The sequence below is a fragment of the Taudactylus pleione genome, unplaced genomic scaffold (genome assembly GCF_031769625.1).
Source record: "Taudactylus pleione unplaced genomic scaffold, aTauple2 ptg000592l, whole genome shotgun sequence".
In the NCBI taxonomy this organism is placed as follows: Eukaryota; Metazoa; Chordata; class Amphibia; order Anura; family Myobatrachidae; genus Taudactylus; species Taudactylus pleione.
Genome location: NW_028284994.1, coordinates 786,196 through 805,712, shown reverse-complemented (window position 1 = coordinate 805,712; position 19,517 = coordinate 786,196). Strand labels below are relative to the sequence as shown.

General features: G+C 43.3%; 1 protein-coding gene across 1 annotated transcript in view; it reads left to right on the top strand.

Annotated features, from left to right (window-relative positions):
* The window catches only part of LOC148481193 (vomeronasal type-2 receptor 26-like), a 132,143-nt gene that overhangs the window by 39,861 nt on the left and 72,765 nt on the right, over positions 1-19,517 (top strand). The window contains exon 5 of the mRNA XM_088453812.1: positions 13,042-13,333. Within this exon, the coding sequence (XP_088309938.1) occupies positions 13,042-13,333 (292 nt within the window). The remainder of the gene's footprint in view (positions 1-13,041; positions 13,334-19,517) is intronic.

The following is a 19,517-nucleotide window of genomic DNA, read 5'->3' as shown; positions in this document are numbered from 1 at the left end:
TTTATATTTATATATATATATAAATATATATGTAACAAAAGCACCGGCACTCTTAGCGACGTGAGCAATAAAGGTAATCCTGCTCAGGTGCTAACCCTGGGGCATGCCACCCCTCCACTTGCTGGGTCCATAGACTGGCTTGGCTGCTAGGTGTGAAAAATACAAGTACTTTAACACAGTGTTAATTGTCCACATTTCATGTAGACAACATATTAAAAATATAAATAATTAACAAACGGACATTTACATATATATAATCATCACATTAACATTGAATAATACCTTAATAGCCATAGAGTTCACTTTATATTATATAATTAATATATGCCCATGGAAGCATCACTTTCGGTGTGACATCACAGTCGGGAACCAGAAGTAGAACGCTGGATACCGGCGACCGAGATGGCACGCTGCAGGCATTGTTGGTCACTGTCTGTAAGTATAAATTGTTTGATTTTCACCATTTATGTATGTCCTGACGAAGGGGGGAGACCCCAAAATGTTGATATGCAGTAAAATACTCTTTTTCACGAGTTGCTAAGCCTGAGAGTGCCGCTTTATTGGAAAAGGGATATATATATATATATATATATATATATATATTTCCAAAATTGATCCGGCATTCACAGTTTTAGATGAAAAGATGTCTACTCCGGTGCCCTCCTATTACAGGGAACGGCGTCCCCACAATATACAAACAAAAAAGGCAACACTCAGAAGTCTTGTAAAAACAAGTGAAGCAGTGCTATGCTTTCACATACATCTTCATCTCATCAACATTTTGGGGCCAACTGCCCCTTCATCAGGATGTCAAAAATGATAACATTGATAATCAAACTTACTTTTATAACGCACCCCACCGGACATACCAATATCACCAACCCTCTGCGCCGCACCGGGTCCCAGAACTCAATCAACAAGCGCACAGATGATTACTGTGTGCAGCTGATGGTCACGTGGCCACACCGCGTGCACAGGATGATGACACATAATGGGTGGTAATTCAGTAGTCATAGCAACTCTGTGTAACCAACATAATAACACATATATGAATACAAGTGTACGTTACAATAAACACACATGATTGTGAATAAAAGCCACCAATCAATATGTAAAAAATCAACCTAAATCAATAATATATAAAAATAAACATTGTGTGTAAAATTTAAATGTGTAAAGAAAATAAATATGTGAAAAAACACGTGATGATAAATGTGCTTAAATAAATCTATATGAAATAAGAAAAACATGTAATGTGAGTCTAAAAAACTTGTAGTAATATTATAATGCCAGGTTACCCACAACACTGGCCAATAAATATATGATGATGATACATGCGACTCTAATAAATATCTAAAATCCTATATCATTGCCAGACTTTTGAAAACACCATCCATGAATGTGTGAAAAATAACCATATGCATGAAAAGTGCTAAATAAAATTAAAACAAAGAGTGTCAATCAGTAATATAAATAAATTCTAAAGATAATGTAATTATCTGAATATAATATATCAAATTTCATGTATAACACTAATCAAGTAGTGGACTACTATAAAATGTAATCACATATAAATATAAACCATTACTGCTATACTCATATGGCATAAGCAATTAAATATACATCTACTGAACATCATACAAAGCAGTATATTATACATCAAATCACCTTACTGAAATTGCTATTACCATGTGTACAAAAGAATACTTAAAATACGAGAGGGATATAACTACTCTTACTCAAATGAAAAACACACAACCAACATATGAACATAATGTACTATGACAAATAAGTGAAAATCCAAATAATCCAATGTGGCAAGAAAGCCACATATAAATTAGTGATGTAATGAACATCGACTAAAACACAACACTTAAGAATTAATTAAGTAAATCCAAACAAAACAGCAGTCTTCACAAACAATAAATAAAAGAAGCAAAAACATTATAAAAAATGTCAAAAAAACATATCATAAAGACATATTCAAAGAAAGCAACTTATATAGTAAAAAATAAACAGATTGCACTCACCAGGTTTTCTTTAGAAAAAAGTAGGCATTTATTCAGTCATCGACATTTCGGTCCGTCTTGGGACCTTTGTCAAGATCAGTACAAATGGAAAAAATACAGTACCACCACAGTGCCTAAAATCACCCTATATATACCCTAATCACTTACTTGTCCAAGCATGCCAAACAAGCCACCGGAAATGAAATTGCCGCTAAGCTCCACCCCCTATGGGGATCATGTTGGTTGGGTAAATACTGCTCATAAATGACATCAGGTAGCAATAGATGCTGTGCATTACCACTCCTGGAAACTAGACTAGACATGCAACCTAAGCTCTGTCACCACTGGCTTCACCCCCCGGTTTCAAATGAAATTTTTTCATAAAAATTAATGTAAAAAACTCAAATAATGAAAGTATTGACTAAATCCAGAAATCAAATAGTGCAAAAAATTTTCTAAAAAATCAATATCAATCTTTTTTAGTTATTTTTTACAATATGCTAGGGTGCCCCTGTTTACTGAGTGCTCACACTGAGAATTGGAATCCCAGCAGTTGAACTGTCTGATTAGTGAGAGTGCAGGCCATATATGGACATATATATATATATATATATATATATATATGTGTTTGTGTCTATGTGTGTTAGCATGCGTCCATATATATAATACCAGATGGGTATTAAATCCCAGCTGTCAGGATGCTGTCGGTCACAATACCAACAGCGGCATCCCGATAGCTAGAATCCAGACTCCCATAGAGAACAAAGGTAAGTATTTTCCAAACCCCTACTCTAACCCGTACCGTAACCAAAACCTCCCTCCCTGGGGCCTAACTCTAACCTCCCCCTAGTGCCTAAGCCTATCCTCCCCCTCCCTGCACCCTAATCCTAACCCTCTCTCCCCAATGCCTAATCCTAACCCTCCCTCCCCGGTGCCTAATCCTAACTCTCACCTAGTACCTAACCTTAACCCACCTAACAACACAATACTTACCTTCGGGATGCTGGCGGTCGGGATACTGGTGCAAGGATACTGATCTGTCAGGATTTCAAAAACAGTTTTCAGACCGCTGGCATCCTGCATGCTGGGATGCCAATTACATGCAATATAATACTTTATATCAATTAAATTAGAGAGACATACACTGTGAAGGACCTATATCTAAGAGGTGTGCTTAATTGTATGTACAGTAAATGATCCAGATTTTACTTTCCAGTGCATGCGTCTGCAAGTTTAAGTTAATGTTATCACTATATATGAACACACAATTGCAGCAAAAGGCAATTTTATAATGCACAAAGTGCACAAGCTTGAAAAAATCCCAGGACTGGGACGAAACGCATTGCTGTCTCTACCTGCCCCAAGTGTCCTGTCTTGTACCCGCTCCTGAATGCATCACCAGCATCTGCAGTCCTTCATTCTGGTGCGAGGAGAATATCCAAGTCGCGGCCACGCCTATTCATACATCCGGAACTCCTCTCAGCTCCCTCCTGGTCCCATCCCAATGCTGGTCCCATCCATGCCTCTCAGAACAGCAAGACTCCTCTGTACCAGAATCCCTAATGCTACATAATAATAGCATCCACTCTGGGTTATAACCCCCTGTGCTATATGTGTGTCTTCTATATTTCCTCAGACTTCTGTTGTCAGTACGGAGGTGGAAAGAAGAGGACAGTTTTTCCATCATTTATCTGTGTATTTAAAAATTTACTACAAGTAATTTGGTTATTCTTCCTGAGTATTTCACTCTGCAAATCTAAGACACCAAGTCCAGTGCCTGGATGTCATATTTCTGAACGGGCTCCATTTATATTTCCTTATAAATATTCCCAGGAAGGAGATATCATTATAGGTGGAATATTCACTGTCCATGACTGGGTACAAAAAATTACATCAAGTGGTGAAGTAGTGAATCTAATGTGTGGAGGGTAAGTGACATACAGAATGTAAACATTGTATTTTCCATCTGCACAATAAGTGTATAATCTCAGGTTATTACAAGGAAGGTCACCCATCTGTAGTTCAGGGAAAATTTCATTTTAATAATAGTTCTGTACTTAGTTATTAATCTTCATGAATTTGATATATGATATATATGGAAGTTTTAAATCTACCAATGTAATACAAAGTTTAATTTGAACTAAATCACTTTCTCATTCATTCACTAGAGGACACTGGACTGGTTATAGATGGGTGATCAAGTGGAGCCTTGCACTTTAAATTTCCTCCCCCTTTATACACTACCCAACCCAGTTTAAAGTAGTGTCTGAGGGAGCCGGGTGCTTAGTAAGGCTGTCTCCAGCCTTTATACATTTTTAGTTTAATTTCCTTCGACTTCAATTTAAGATGGTGCAGTATTTCTGCACTGTGAAAGCCTCTGGAGAGACCCACCATGGCTTACCAAGCCCAGTGCCTGAGTCCCTGGTTACAGGTTCATTGGACCCTGGGTACCCTTTGAATACCAGCTGGCTAAGCAATGTTGAGAATGACCATTCTCCTTGGCTAGTAAGGAGAGTGGTTTTCTATGCTTGCAAGTAAAGGAGCACCCCGGTATAGCAGCGATCTACCATAGGTAGCACAAGCTTATAGGTAGCAACTAAGCAGTGTTAGCCTTAGTGCTACATTAGGGGAACTTGCATAATAAAAAAATTGTGGGTGCTGGACTATGGGTGCAGCTTAGAGGCTGCATGGCCAATTACACCTCCACTTGGATGCCTTGCTGGGGAGCCTCACAGTTGCATGGAGGTTGCCTATTGACCCAGGGCAATCCCACAGCCCATGAAAAGGCAGATCCCCTCTTCAGTTGGTATGCTCCACATGTGGCCACCCTTGATCTTTAAACAGCACCAATCCAATGCTCAAGAAAGTGGCTGCAGCACCATCATCCCGGACACCATCCCTCCACAGGAGCACCACAAGGCTTCTGCAGTACCTACAAATTTACATAAACAAATGATCAGACAAATAAATAGTGACATACAATACAAAACAATACAGGACAAGGACATAGTTTATAAGCATTGCTGCAATAATGATCATAACATTCAAAAGCAGCAGGGCATCACCAACCAAATGCCCATATGTGGAGTATAGAGTAGATGAGCATATATGTAAGGGAAGGAGAAGCACCTAAAGGAAGAGGGTCCTGCTCATAAGAGCTGGCATTCTAAAGGGGAGGGGCAAACAGACAGGGGTGACACACATGGAGTAGACAGTGAGGGAGAAGCATGGAGCAGCAGGTGAGGATGAGAGCTGGAAGGTTTTGATGGAGTAGTGGGTCTTGAGAGCTCCTTTGAAGATTTGTAGAGAGGTGGAGAGTCTGATAGGGAGAGGGAGATAGTTCCAGAAGAAGGGAGCAGCACGGGCAAAATCTTGGAGACTGGAGTGGGAAGAACTAATCAGTTGGCAAGAGAGGCAGCTAGTATTTGTTGAGTGAAGTGAGCTGGAAGGAGTGTGAAGTGAGATGAGATGAGAGATATAAGTATGAGAAGATAGGGTGAGGGATTTGAAACTTAGTGTAAAAACTTGAATTGGGTTCTAAAGGGGAAGGGGAGCCAGTGTATGGCCTATAGGAGAGGGGAGGCAGATGTAGAATGCTTGGAGAGGAAGATGAGCCAAGCAGCAGCATTGAGGACAGATTGGAGTGGAGAGAGGTGGGAGGCCAGATAAGAGCAGGTTGCAATTGTTAAATCTGGAGAGGACCAGTGAGGGGAGTGACCAGCTACTTATCTTCAGGATTCCAGTGGTCAGGATGCAGGATTCCAGCACTAGCATTCTGTGTGCCAGAGTCCCCGCATATTGACCACATCCTACACAATATAGATGGATATAGATTCTTGTATGCAGTACTATATAGATGATGATTTATAAAGGTTTACAGTAAATAGACATACACTATATCTTTCTCTCTCTCTCTCATATATATATATATATATATATATATATATTAGGGGTGAGCGGGTTCGGATTTCTGAAATCCGAACCCACCCGAGCCCCCCCGATCCGAGTCCGATCCGAGTCAGGCTCGACTTTTCCCGCCTGACTCGGATCTGAAATCGAGGCAAAACGTCCTCATCCCGCCTTCCGAGTCTCGCGGGTTTTGGATCCTATATAAGGTACCCGCTTCGGCGCCATTTTCTCACTCGGCTGTGGACAGTGAAGAGGGAGGGTGGGAATTAGGGCTGTGTAGTGTAGTGTAGTGTAGTGCTGCTGTTGTCCACTACTTCAAAGTCCATAGGGGCTGGCTGTGTTGTGCTGTGCTGCTGTTGTTAATAGGGGCTGTGTCCACTACTTCAAAGTCCATAGGGGCTGGCTGGACTGTGTTGTGCAGTCAGTTCTCCATAGGGGCTGTGTCCACTCCAAAGTCCTGTGCAGTGTCCCAGTCCTAAAGGGGTGCTGTAGTGTTGTCCAGGGGGTGCTTTGTCCATCAGGGGTGCTCCCCCAAGTGCTAAAAAAATAATATGTTTTCTGTGTTTGTGAATAGTGTGCGCAGTAGCCGCACGTGCATCAACAAAGTAGTGCCAAGCGTGCGCCTGTGTCATAAGTAAAGGGCCAGCTGGCTTGACCGTTAAAGGGTGCTGTAACCCCCGAAAGTACACTCCAGTCCAAACCAAAAAAAAAATTATTTTCTGTGTTTGTGAATTGTGTGCGCAGTAGCCGCACGTGCATCAACAAAGTAGTGCCAAGCGTGCACATGTGTCATAAGTAAAGGGCCGGCTGGCTTGACCGTTAAGGGTGCTGTAACCCCCGAAAGTACACTCCAGTCCAAACCAAAAAAAAATTATTTTCTGTGTTTGTGAATTGTGTGCGCAGTAGCCGCACGTGAATCAACAAAGTAGTGCCAAGGGTGCGCCTGTGTCATAAGTAAAGGGCCAGCTGGCTTGACCGTTAAGGGTGCTGTAACCCCCGAAAGTACACTCCAGTCCAAACCAAAAAAAAAATTATTTTCTGTGTTTGTGAATTGTGTGCGCAGTACACGCACGTGCATCAACAAAGTAGTGCCAAGCGTGCGCCTGTGTCATAAGTAAAGGGCTGGCTGGCTTGACCGTTAAAGGGTGCTGTAACCCCCAAAGTACACTCCTGTCCAAACCAAAAAAAAAATTATTTTCTGTGTTTGTGAATTGTGTGCGCAGTAGCCGCACGTGCATCAACAAAGTAGTGCCAAGCGTGCGCCTGTGTCATAAGTAAAGGGCCGGCTGGCTTGACCGTTAAAGGGTGCTGTAACCCCCGAAAGTACACTCCAGTCCAAACCAAAAAAAAAATTATTTTCTGTGTTTGTGAATTGTGTGTGCAGTAGCCGCACGTGCATCAACAAAGTAGTGCCAAGCGTGCGCCTGTGTCATAAGTAAAGGGCCGGCTGGCTTGACCGTTAAAGGGTGCTGTAACCCCCAAAGTACACTCCAGTCCAAACCAAAAAAAAAATTATTTTCTGTGTTTGTGAATTGTGTGCGCAGTAGCCGCACGTCCATCAACAAAGTAGTGCCAAGCGTGCGCCTGTGTCATAAGTAAAGGGCCGGCTGGCTTGACCGTTAAAGGGTGCTGTAACCCCCAAAGTACACTCCAGTCCAAACCAAAAAAAAAATTATTTTCTGTGTTTGTGAATTGTGTGCGCAGTAGCTGCATGTGCATCAACAAAGTAGTGCCAAGCGTGCGCCTGTGTCATAAGTAAAGGGCTGGCTGGCTTGACCGTTAAAGGGTGCTGTAACCCCCAAAGTACACTCCTGTCCAAACCAAAAAAAAAATTATTTTCTGTGTTTGTGAATTGTGTGCGCAGTAGCCGCACGTGCATCAACAAAGTAGTGCCAAGCGTGCGCCTGTGTCATAAGTAAAGGGCCGGCTGGCTTGACCGTTAAAGGGTGCTGTAACCCCCGAAAGTACACTCCAGTCCAAACCAAAAAAAAAATTATTTTCTGTGTTTGTGAATTGTGTGTGCAGTAGCCGCACGTGCATCAACAAAGTAGTGCCAAGCGTGCGCCTGTGTCATAAGTAAAGGGCCGGCTGGCTTGACCGTTAAAGGGTGCTGTAACCCCCAAAGTACACTCCAGTCCAAACCAAAAAAAAAATTATTTTCTGTGTTTGTGAATTGTGTGCGCAGTAGCCGCACGTCCATCAACAAAGTAGTGCCAAGCCTGCGCCTGTGTCATAAGTAAAGGGCCAGCTGGCTTGACCGTTAAAGGGTGCTGTAACCCCCAAAGTACACTCCAGTCCAAACCCAAAAAAAATATATTTTCTGTGTTTGTGAATTGTGTGCGCAGTAGCCGCACGTGCATCAACAAAGTAGTGCCAAGCGTGTGCCTGTGTCATAAGTAAAGGGCCGGCTGGCTAGACCATTAAAGGGTGCTGTAACCCCCGAAAGTACACTCCAGTCCAAACCAAAAAAAAAATTATTTTCTGTGTTTGTGAATTGTGTGCGCAGTAGCCGCACGTGCATCAACAAAGTAGTGCCAAGCGTGCGCCTGTGTCATAAGTAAAGGGCCGGCTGGCTTGACCGTTAAAGGGTTCTGTAACCCCCAAAGTACACTCCAAACCAAAAAAATATATATTTTCTGTGTTTGTGACTTGTGTGCACTGTGGCTGCACGTGCATCAACAAAGGAGCAGCGCCAAGCGTGCGCCTGTGTCCCATAAGTAAAGAGCCGGCTGGCTCATTTCTTAAAGGGTGTTGTAACCCACAAAGTGCACTACTCTCCAGCAAAAATAAAAAAATATTTTCTGTGTTTGTGTGCGCTTTAGCCGCACGTATATATATCAATATAACATAAATGGAGGACCAAACTTTCTCCGATAAAAATAAAATAGGGAAAGATCAAGAACCACTTCCTCCTAGTGCTGTTGCTGCTGCTGGGAGTTGTTCATCATCCCAGAGAGGAAGTTGGAACATCACTACTTTTACTAAACAATTGACCCTCCAACAGTCCCTAGCGATGAGGATGAAGTACGACAGCAGTCATCCTGAAGCACAACGTATAACTGAGGCCTTGACTGCTATGTTGGTGTTAGACGTGCGTCCGGTATCCGACATTAGTGCAGTGGGATTTAGACAATTGATGGAGGTAGTGTGTCCTTGGTTCCAAATCCCGTCTAGATTCCACCTGTATCCTCAAAGCAGCAGCGACAAGCGTGCGTCTGTCTGTTAAAGGGTGGTGACACCCTCAATGTGTGCTACACAAACAATTAAAATATTGTTCTTTTTTTTTCTGTCTTTGTGAAATGTGTGGGCTGTAGCCGCACCTGCATCCTTAAAGCAGCAGCAACAAGCGTGCGTCTGTCTGTTAAAGGGTGGTGACACCCTCAAAGTGTGCTACACAAACAATAAAAATATTCTTCTTCTTTTTTCTGTCTTTGTGAATTGTGTGGGCTGTAGCCGCACCTGCATCCTTAAAGCAGCAGCGACAAGCGTGCGTCTGTCTGTTAAATGGTGGTGACACCCTCACAGTGTGCTACACAAACAATTAAAATATTGTTCTTTTTTTTTCGGTCTTTGTGAAATGTGTGGGCTGTAGCCGCACCTGCATCCTTAAAGCAGCAGCGACAAGCGTGCGTCTGTCTGTTAAAGGGTGGTGTAACTCTCAAAGTGCTCCAAAAAATAAAAAACTATTTTTTTAATGTGTTTGTGACTTGTGTGCGATGTAGCCGCACTTGCATCCTCAAAGCAGCAGCGACAAGCGTGCGTCTGTCTGTTAAAGGGTGGTGACACCCTCAAAGTGTGCTACACAAACAATAAAAATATTCTTCTTTTTTCTGTCTTTGTGAATTGTGTGGGCTGTAGCCGCACCTGCATCCTTAAAGCAGCAGCGACAAGCGTGCGTCTGTCTGTTAAAGGGTGGTGACACCCTCAAAGTGTGCTACACAAACAATAAAAATATTCTTCTTCTTTTTTCTGTCTTTGTGATTTGTGTGGGCTGTAGCCGCACCTGCATCCTTAAAGCAGCAGCGACAAGCGTGCGTCTGTCTGTTAAATGGTGGTGACACCCTCACAGTGTGCTACACAAACAATTAAAATATTGTTCTTTTTTTTTCGGTCTTTGTGAAATGTGTGGGCTGTAGCCGCACCTGCATCCTTAAAGCAGCAGCGACAAGCGTGCGTCTGTCTGTTAAAGGGTGGTGTAACTCTCAAAGTGCTCCAAAAAATAAAAAACTATTTTTTTAATGTGTTTGTGACTTGTGTGCGATGTAGCCGCACTTGCATCCTCAAAGCAGCAGCGACAAGCGTGCGTCTGTCTGTTAAAGGGTGGTGACACCCTCAAAGTGTGCTACACAAACAATAAAAATATTCTTCTTCTTTTTTCTGTCTTTGTGAATTGTGTGGGCTGTAGCCGCACCTGCATCCTTAAAGCAGCAGCGACAAGCGTGCGTCTGTCTGTTAAAGGGTGGTGACACCCTCAAAGTGTGCTACACAAACAATTAAAATATTGTTCTTTTTTTTCGGTCTTTGTGAAATGCGTGGGCTGTAGCCGCACCTGCATCCTTAAAGCAGCAGCGACAAGCGAGTGTCTGTCTGTTAAAGGGTGGTGACACCCTCAAAGTGTGCAACACAAACAATAAAAATATTCTTCTTCTTTTTTCTGTCTTTGTGAATTGTGTGGGCTGTAGCTGCACTTGCATCCTCAAAGCAGCAGCGACAAGCGTGCATCTGTCTGTTAAAGGGTGGTGTAACCCTCAAAGTGTGCTCCACAAACAATAAAAATATTCTTTTTTTTTTCTGTCTTTGTGAATTGTGTGGGCTGTAGCCGCACTTGAATCCTCAAAGCAGCAGCGACAAGCGTGCGTCTGTCTGTTAAAGGATTACATCGGTGACAGCATCCAAGTAGGCATGTCAGACAGTCCGTACCTGTACTGGCAGGAAAAAGAAGCAATTTGGAGGTCCCTGTACAAACTGGCTCTATTTTACCTGAGTTGCCCCCCATCCAGTGTGTACTCCGAAAGAGTGTTTAGTGCAGCCGGGAACCTTGTCAGCGAAAGGCGTAGGAGGTTGCTTCCACAAAATGTGGAGAAGATGATGTTCATAAAATGAATTATCAACTCTTCCAGGGAGACCAGCCTCCAGAACGTACAGGGGGACCTGTGGTTCCAGCAGGGACGAATTAATACTCTGTGAGGATGAGGATGTACACACTGAAGAGGGTGAGGAATCGGTGGATGAGGAGGATGAGGATGACATCTTGCCTCCGTAGAGCCAGTTTGTGCAGGGACAGATTAATTGCCAGCTTGTTTTGTGGGGGCCCAAATGAACCAATCATTTCAGCCACAGTTGTGTGGCAGACCCTGGCGCTGAAATGATTGGTTTGTTAAAGTGTGCATGTCCTGTTTATACAACATAAGGGTGGGTGGGAGGGCCCAAGGACAATTCCATCTTGCACCTCTTTTTTTTCTTTGCATTATGTACAGTTTGGGGCCTAGTTTTTCAATGCCATCCTGTCTGCCACTGCAGTTTCACGCCTAGATGGGTCACGTGTTTGTGCCGCCCACTCGTGTCGCTTAGCATAGTCATCCAGCTACCTCGGTGCAACCTTTTGGACATAAAAACACTATTGTGAGGTGTGAGGTATTCAGAATAGACTGGAAATGAGTGGAAATTAAGGTTATTGAGGTTAATAATAGCATAGGAGCAGAAAAACCTACAAATTCTGTGATTTTAGCTGTTTTTATGCTTTTTTTCAAAAAAATACAGATCCAAAACACAAAACCCAGAACCAAAAACACGGAAGGGTGGTTTTGGCAAAACCAATCCAGATCCAAAACACGAAGAAAGATCCAGATCCAAAACCAAAACACAAAACACGAAAAGTGGCCGGTGCACACCCCTAATATATATATATATATATACATACACTGTGTATGTATATATATATATATATATATATATATATATATACATATATATATATATATATATATAAACATACAATTACTGTGAGGTGGTAGGCACCCAGCTATATATAAAAGGAAGATAATTATTTTGGGGTAAGGGGCCCTGTCTCCCTGCTGGGGGCTATTGTTAGGGACACCCTGGCTCCTAGGAGAGGCAGTAAGGGGAGAGTGATGTTTAGCAGAGATGTAAGTGGCCCGGGGGTTATGATCTTGACCTCTACTCCCATGGCAAGTGTGAGCTACTTTTACTGCATCGGTGCTGCTGCCTCTTATCTCTCCTAGGCTGAGTTGCTGAGTCTCCAGCTCCAGGCACTGCAGCTGACACCGCTTGCCTGTAAGTGCATTGAGTCATTGGCAAGTCAATGGTCTTCCGAAGTGGGCAGAAAGGGTGACAGCTTCCTGTTTGATTCCCACAGCGGAACACAAATCCTTTAAGCATGGCTGTCGACCCAAGCCAATAGGCAATGTGAGCTGGCAGTTAGTGTAAGATGACCCATCAGAGGGGAGGATGGGACCAGCTCAGTGGGAACTTTCCAACTGTCCTGATTGTCCAATCTGCCTCTGAATCACCACAACTAGTTCTCTGGAGCCATACTTTATTATTGAGCGTCTATTGTAATAAAAAAATATGCAATCCATTGAGACTAAATGAAACGTTGGTCACCTAAGTGTCATAAGACATATTAAATATTCTGTTATAAATTACTGTGCTTTTAATGTATATTTTTGTTTACATTAGGATCATATGTGTATCATTATCCACTTTGTACTTTTTTGTTTATAACTCAAACATTCTCAGTTACTCCATTTCAGATTTTGCGCTGCAGTTGTTTTTTCTAGTCCTCCCTCCAATTTTTAGATGTCTTTCACTTTTGTATTTTCTATTGGGTAGTTTAAGCCCTAATACTTCAAATGTTTTTTTGATTTATTCATACATGTTTTTATCATGTTTATTTTTAGAGAATCATTTCAATATTAAATGTCTTTCTGAAGACCACATTTTTGCAATCTACAGTAATAATGTTACAGCTTGTCCTATACTTTTAATTTTAGTAATAATACATTATTTGTTATTTTTTAATTGAACCTTCTGAAAATAAACAATTTAACAAATATCGCTAAACATTTACATAAAATTATTTTTGTTTTTTTTGTTTAAACAGTGTTAACCACAAACAGTACAAGCACTACCGGGCTTTTATTTTTGTAATTAATGAGATTAACAGGAATCCAGATATTCTTCCCAATATTACTCTGGGTTATGATTTGTATGATTCTTGTGGATATCAGATGAAAGCTGTAGCTCATGTCTTAGATATATTATCTGGACACAATAAATTAATTCCAAATTATTCATTTAGGGAAGATGGTAAAGTGGTTGGTTTTATTGGAGATCTCAATTCTTTCACCACCATTCCTATGGCACAATTGTTGGATATATATGGGTATACACAGGTAAGTGACTTCAATCTTTGTTAGTTTCAGCCAAGATAAATATTCAGGGGCAAATGCAGAATTTCTAGAGAGGGGTTTCCAAATGCTTGATTTTAGAGTGAGTGTGGCCAGTCCATGAAGAGGGCATAAATAGCATTTAACCAGCTTTAATATGCATCATACAAAGTGTAGTGTATGTTTTAATTCCAACATATACTGTACAGGACACCTGACCATTACACCAAGAGTGACTGTAATGACATTGTATTCAAATAAAAATACATTAATATGAAGTTGGTCTTCCTTTTGCAGCTATAACAGCTTACACTCTTCTTGGAAGGCTTGCCACAAGATTTTGGAGTGTTTCTTTGGAAATTTGTGCCCATTCATTCTGTAGAGCATTTATGAGGTCAGGCACTGATATTAGACGAGAAGGTCTGGCTCACAATCTCCATACCAGTTCATACCAAAGGTGCTTGATGTGGTTCAGGTCAGCACTCTGTGTGGGCCAGTCCAGTTCTTCCACACCAAACTCATCAAAGCATGTATTTGTAGTTCTTGTTTTGTGCACTGGGGCAGAGTCATTTTGGAATAGAAAAGGACCTTCCCCAAACTGCTGCCACAAAGTTGGAGGCAAAACATTGTCCAAAATGTCTTGAGCATTAAGATTGCCCTTCACTGGAGATAAGGGGCTTAGTCCAAACCCTGAAAAACAGCCCCATACCATTAACCCTCCTCCACCAAACTTCATAGTTGGCACAATACATGCAACAAGTAATGTTCTCCGGGCATCCACCAAACCAAGACGTGCCCATCTGACTGCCAAACAGAGAAGCATAATTCATCACTCTACAGAACACGTTTCCAAGTTTCCACAGTCCAGTGTCTGTGTTCTTTGCACCACTCCATCGGCGCTTGGCATTGGACTTGGTCATGTGAGGCCTTTTTGTGCTTACATTAATGCCAGTGGAAGTTTGGAACTCTTCATCTATGGGATCAGCAGAGCATTGGCGACTTTTATGCACCATGTGCCTTAGCAGTCATTGACCCCACTCTGTGATTTTATGTGGTCTTCCACTTTGTGGCTGAGTGGCTGTTGTTCCTTTAGCTTCCACTTTCTAATAATATCACTTATAGGTGACCATGGAATATCCAGCAATGATGAAGTTTCACAAATCATCTTATTGCAAAGGTGGCATCCTATCACTGTACCATGCGTGAAGTCACTGAGCTCTTTAGAATTACCCATTTTGTATCACAAATGTTTGCAAATGGAGACTGATTGGCTAGGTGCTTGCTTTATATACACATATGGCAACAAGTCTGAATAAAACACCTGAAATCAATAAACAACAGGTGTGGCCACATACAATTGTCCAAATAGTGTATGTCTGTATTAGTCACAGAGTGGGCCAGGTATCCTAATAATATAAACAAAAAACATGGAGGTAGTTTTAGATTATCATGTCACCATGTTTTTTTTCTCAGTTTGTAAACATTTAATTTTAGTTCCTGAAATTAATTTTCTTTTCTGATTCTGACTCATAGTCAGCTGTACGGGGCATATCCAATGGCAAGTTTAATTTTGAAAAACACTGTGGCTCAGTGTCACGCTGGGAGGCGGTTTTCTGGAAGCTGAGGCCTGAGGCTGCGGGAGGAAATGGAGGCGAGGGGCCTGAATGTACGACCTCCGCATCCACGGGTCTTGGTCATTGGCGAGACCTAGTCAAAGGTGCAGAATCTAACCCACGAGATGGTGTTCACCAGTGACCCCACCAATCGGGATATGGGCTTGAGCTGCACCTCGTAAGCAGGTCGTGGTCCTTTGACTAGGTGACAAAAGCCTGCGGGGAAAAAGGAGAGATGAACACTCGTGGCCCAAAGGGTCTGTGCCAGTAAGGGGCACGTAGACACTGTACTTGAGGTACAAGGAAGTGTGTACTGCGGACACACTCTACCGGGTTGCCGGTTAGAAAGAGTGCACCACGGTGCAATACTGTAACACATAGGTAGGGACCACAGAGTCCAGTAATGAGATGGGTAGTGGTACTGGAGCCAGCCAGAGATTATGATGCTGGAGAGCTGGGTACGTATAACTACGCTCAGGCTGTGATGGTAAAGCACTGGTGAAATGGATAGTATACTTCACACAGGCGGCGATGGTAACGCACTGGTGGAATGGAGGTATACTGCACACAAGCAAAGTGGTAACGCACTGATGAGATGAATGATATAGCTGCACACAGGCTGAGGTGGTAAAGCACTGGTGAGATGAATGATATAGCTTTACACAGGCTGAGATGGTAAAGCTCTGATGAGATGAATTATATAGCTGCTCACAGGCTGAGATGGTAAAGCACTAGTGAGATGGACGATATAGCTGCACACAGGGATAGATCCCTGGAAGCAAGGGAACCTGGAATGAGAGACCAATAGTAACACTAGCAGCGACAATGGTTGTTCAGGCAACTACCTGATACACAGGAGCCGGATATAGGGCCTGATTCAGAGCCGCTCGTAAGCAGCCGCTCGTTCGCTCCGAGCGATGTTTGCCCAACTATGCATGCGTACGGATCGTTATACACATGCGCGAACCAGTCAGTGCGGTCGAAATTCATGTTCTCGCAAAATAGCGAATGCCTGATAATTTGAGTGACAGGAGTAGGCGTATGTGGGTGGTAACGGGGGAAGGTGCTTGAAAACGGTGAGTGGAGATCTGAATGCAGGCGTGCTTAAAGGTCAAAACGGGCATTTTATGGGTGTGCATAATTAAAACAGCAGCGTAATTGACCAACTCACTGGGTTATTTTATAGCCAGAACTGCTCACAAAATTGTGGTAGCAAAAACCAACCCCAAGAATAGCGAGCAGTTCATACCCTGGTCGATGCACTCGATTAATCTAATAAATAGCGGACATGACATAGGATGCGAGCGGCCAGGGGGCGTATTTTTTCAAAAAAAGACCGCAAGTTTTGTTCGCTCGTTCAGACCTAGAGGCGTGTACAGACCGCAAAGAGCGAACGGTTGATTTGAATAGCCACCCCTATTTTCTGGACGAGCGAGCGCTAATTGCGTCTGGCTCTGAATCAGACCCATATACCCCTGGAAGCCCACTGTTTGGTCCACAGCAACAGCTGACCGGCCAGACTGTCAGGGAAGGAAGGATAGTCAGAGAAGGAAGTGTCATGGCGGCGCCCATGACAGGAACTCCGATCCCCTCGCACCAGGCCACCCGAGACACCAGCATCAGGGAGAATGCTCAGCACCTCCCACGTCACCGCACCAGCTGCCCGACTGCCCAGGAATTCAGAGGAAGCTGGCAGGACGGTAAGGGACGGCCAATCCCCGGCTGAACTCTGACACTCAGCTTTTTTCCTATGCAATAGGGTGTGTTATTTTTCTTTTTTCACACAGCGCTCAATAAATTGTTATTTTAAGGAAAATGTGTTGGGACTTGCTTTAGGACCAATTGGACACCCACCTAATAACTAATTAAGCAGTTAGAAGTTTACATTTAGCTTACTTAGGGCCTGATTCAGAGCTGAACGCTCTGAGCAGAGCACTCACTCTGAATCAGGGCCCTCCTACCTTTTTTTGGAGAGTCCTCATGGACGCTCGCATAGCTGTGGGTTACCACCCACAGCTATAGCGAGCGTCCATGATTATGGTCGCGATGGTCTTGACCATCATGACCATCGGGCTTGCGATGGAGACCCTGTGGTAGGGTCTAGCGGCCGCAAGCCCTGGAGTGATTTTGGCTCTATCAGAGCCAAAATCACTCCCACTGACATCACTAGTGATGTTAGTGGGGCTGGCTTGAGATGGTAGGCATTCCCATGGGAACACCTCCGTCTGGCAGGCACGCCCCCATCACGCCCACCAAAGGGGGCGTGCTGTCAATCAACATTGACAAGCACGCCCCCTTTGGTGCTAGACCCAGAGCGATGGAGAGCCCTTCGCTCGCCGGGTCTCGCGCATGCGCAAGACGGAGCTCCCTCCATCGTGCGCATGTGCAGTGGGGGAACATCGACCCGCTTGCGAGCATACTGCCGCTCACAAGCGGGTCTGAATGACCCCCTTAGACAATAATACTCAAACTACCTGAAACATACATTGTTGATTTTATGCTACTGTACAAACTGTCCACTTATGCTAATGAAAATCTCTGCTAAGTATTAGAAAATAAAAGTGACTATACCAGTGGCGTAACTAGGGTCTTTGGAGCCCAGGCCAAGAAGGAGAATGGTGCCCCCCATGAATAGACAAAGACAATATTTACGTGTCATTGGTGTGTTGCAAGAAATGGGTGTGGTCAAATAACAGAAGGGGCATGACTACTTAAAATGCGGCATGCAAATATGACACGCCACCCATTTCTCGTCACTCTGGGAACATTAATTTCCATATGCACCTTACTTATATGGTTATTTCTCACAATGTGGAACCTCTGAAGAAATGTATCCTCCCTGGGAAGACAGTGTCTTCAGTTTGCATTCACTATTCATGTAAGTCACATTGTCCAGAAGATGCCTGTTTGTGTACGAATATTAATAAGGTCATCATACAACAGCATTTACCCAGATTTGCGCCCCTTGTGTAACTCCTGGGTCCTGTGTTTCTCAGCCACACCACCTCCCCCTGAGTCATCTCTCAGCCACACCACCTCCTCCTGAGTCATCTCTCAGCACAACATCATTTTCTCCTCCTGCATTGTCTCTCAGTCACACCATCATCTCCCCCCCACATTGTCTCTTGGTATTTGTACCCCAACATCATCAATTACTGTCCAATGTCATTCCCTAATGTGGACATAGATGGGGAATAAAATCTGTGGCAAGCAAACAAATTTCTTCTTTTTGTGGACTGTATGGGCATGGAACCACACTTCCGCCATCACTGCACGTCACTCCCAGGTACAAATACTGAAGGGGATATATACACTACCATGTGTATTTGGTGTACACAGACATGCACACAAACACTTACACACACTGAAAGAGATACACATGCTGACACAGATGCATACAGACATACACACTGACATAGATACACATGCTGACACAGATGCACACAGAGCTACACTGACACAGATGCACACTGACATATGCATACAGACAGAACAAACTGACACAGATACACATGCTGACACAGACGCACACAGAACTACACAGACACAGATGCACACTGACATATGCATACAGACACACAAACTGACACAGATACACATGCTGACACAGATGCACACAGAGCTACACTGTCACAGATATGCACACTATGACACAGACGCATACAGAACCACACTGACACAGATACACACACTATGACACAGACGCATACAGACACATGCTGACACAGACACACACTGACAAAGATACACACTGACACAGATACACAACACATACACATGCTGACACAGATACATACATGGTGACACATATACACACACACTGACACAGATACATACACACATGCTAACACAGATACACCCACTCACAGACACAGAAACACATACGCTGACATAGATACACCCACACGCTGACACAGAACATGTACACACATGCTGAAACAGGTACACCCACACTGAAACAGATACCAACATGCTGTCACAGATACACACATGCTGACACAGATACACACATGCTGTCACAGATACACACATGGTGACACAGATACACACATGCTGTCACAGATACACACATGCTGACACATTTACACACATGCTGACACATATACACACACTGACACAGATACACACTCACAGTGACACATAAACAAGCATACGCTGATACAGATACAATGCGATCAATAAAAAGTAGGTTTAGAGAACATTGGCATCATAATATAAATAAGACCCTTACACACAGTGGACCTCATTCAGAGTCAGTCATTGCGGCCGCATGGTCGTACGCCACTGATGTTCGCTAAACTGCACATGCGTAAAGTTCGCAATGCGCGTGCGCAAACTAGCTGCTATGATCAGAAATTTCTCTCTCCTTGAACACAGCCAGGTCGGTAGTTTGAGTGACAGAATGAGGCATTTGTGGGTGGTAACAGGGGAAGGTGCTTGAAAACGGGGGAGTGGAGATCCGAACGCAGGCGTGTCTAATTATGCGAATGGCGTTTTATGGGAGTGCATAATTAACAAAGTAGTGTCATGGCACACGTGACAAGGGTGGTTTGTACACTGACCTGATCGTAGTGCTT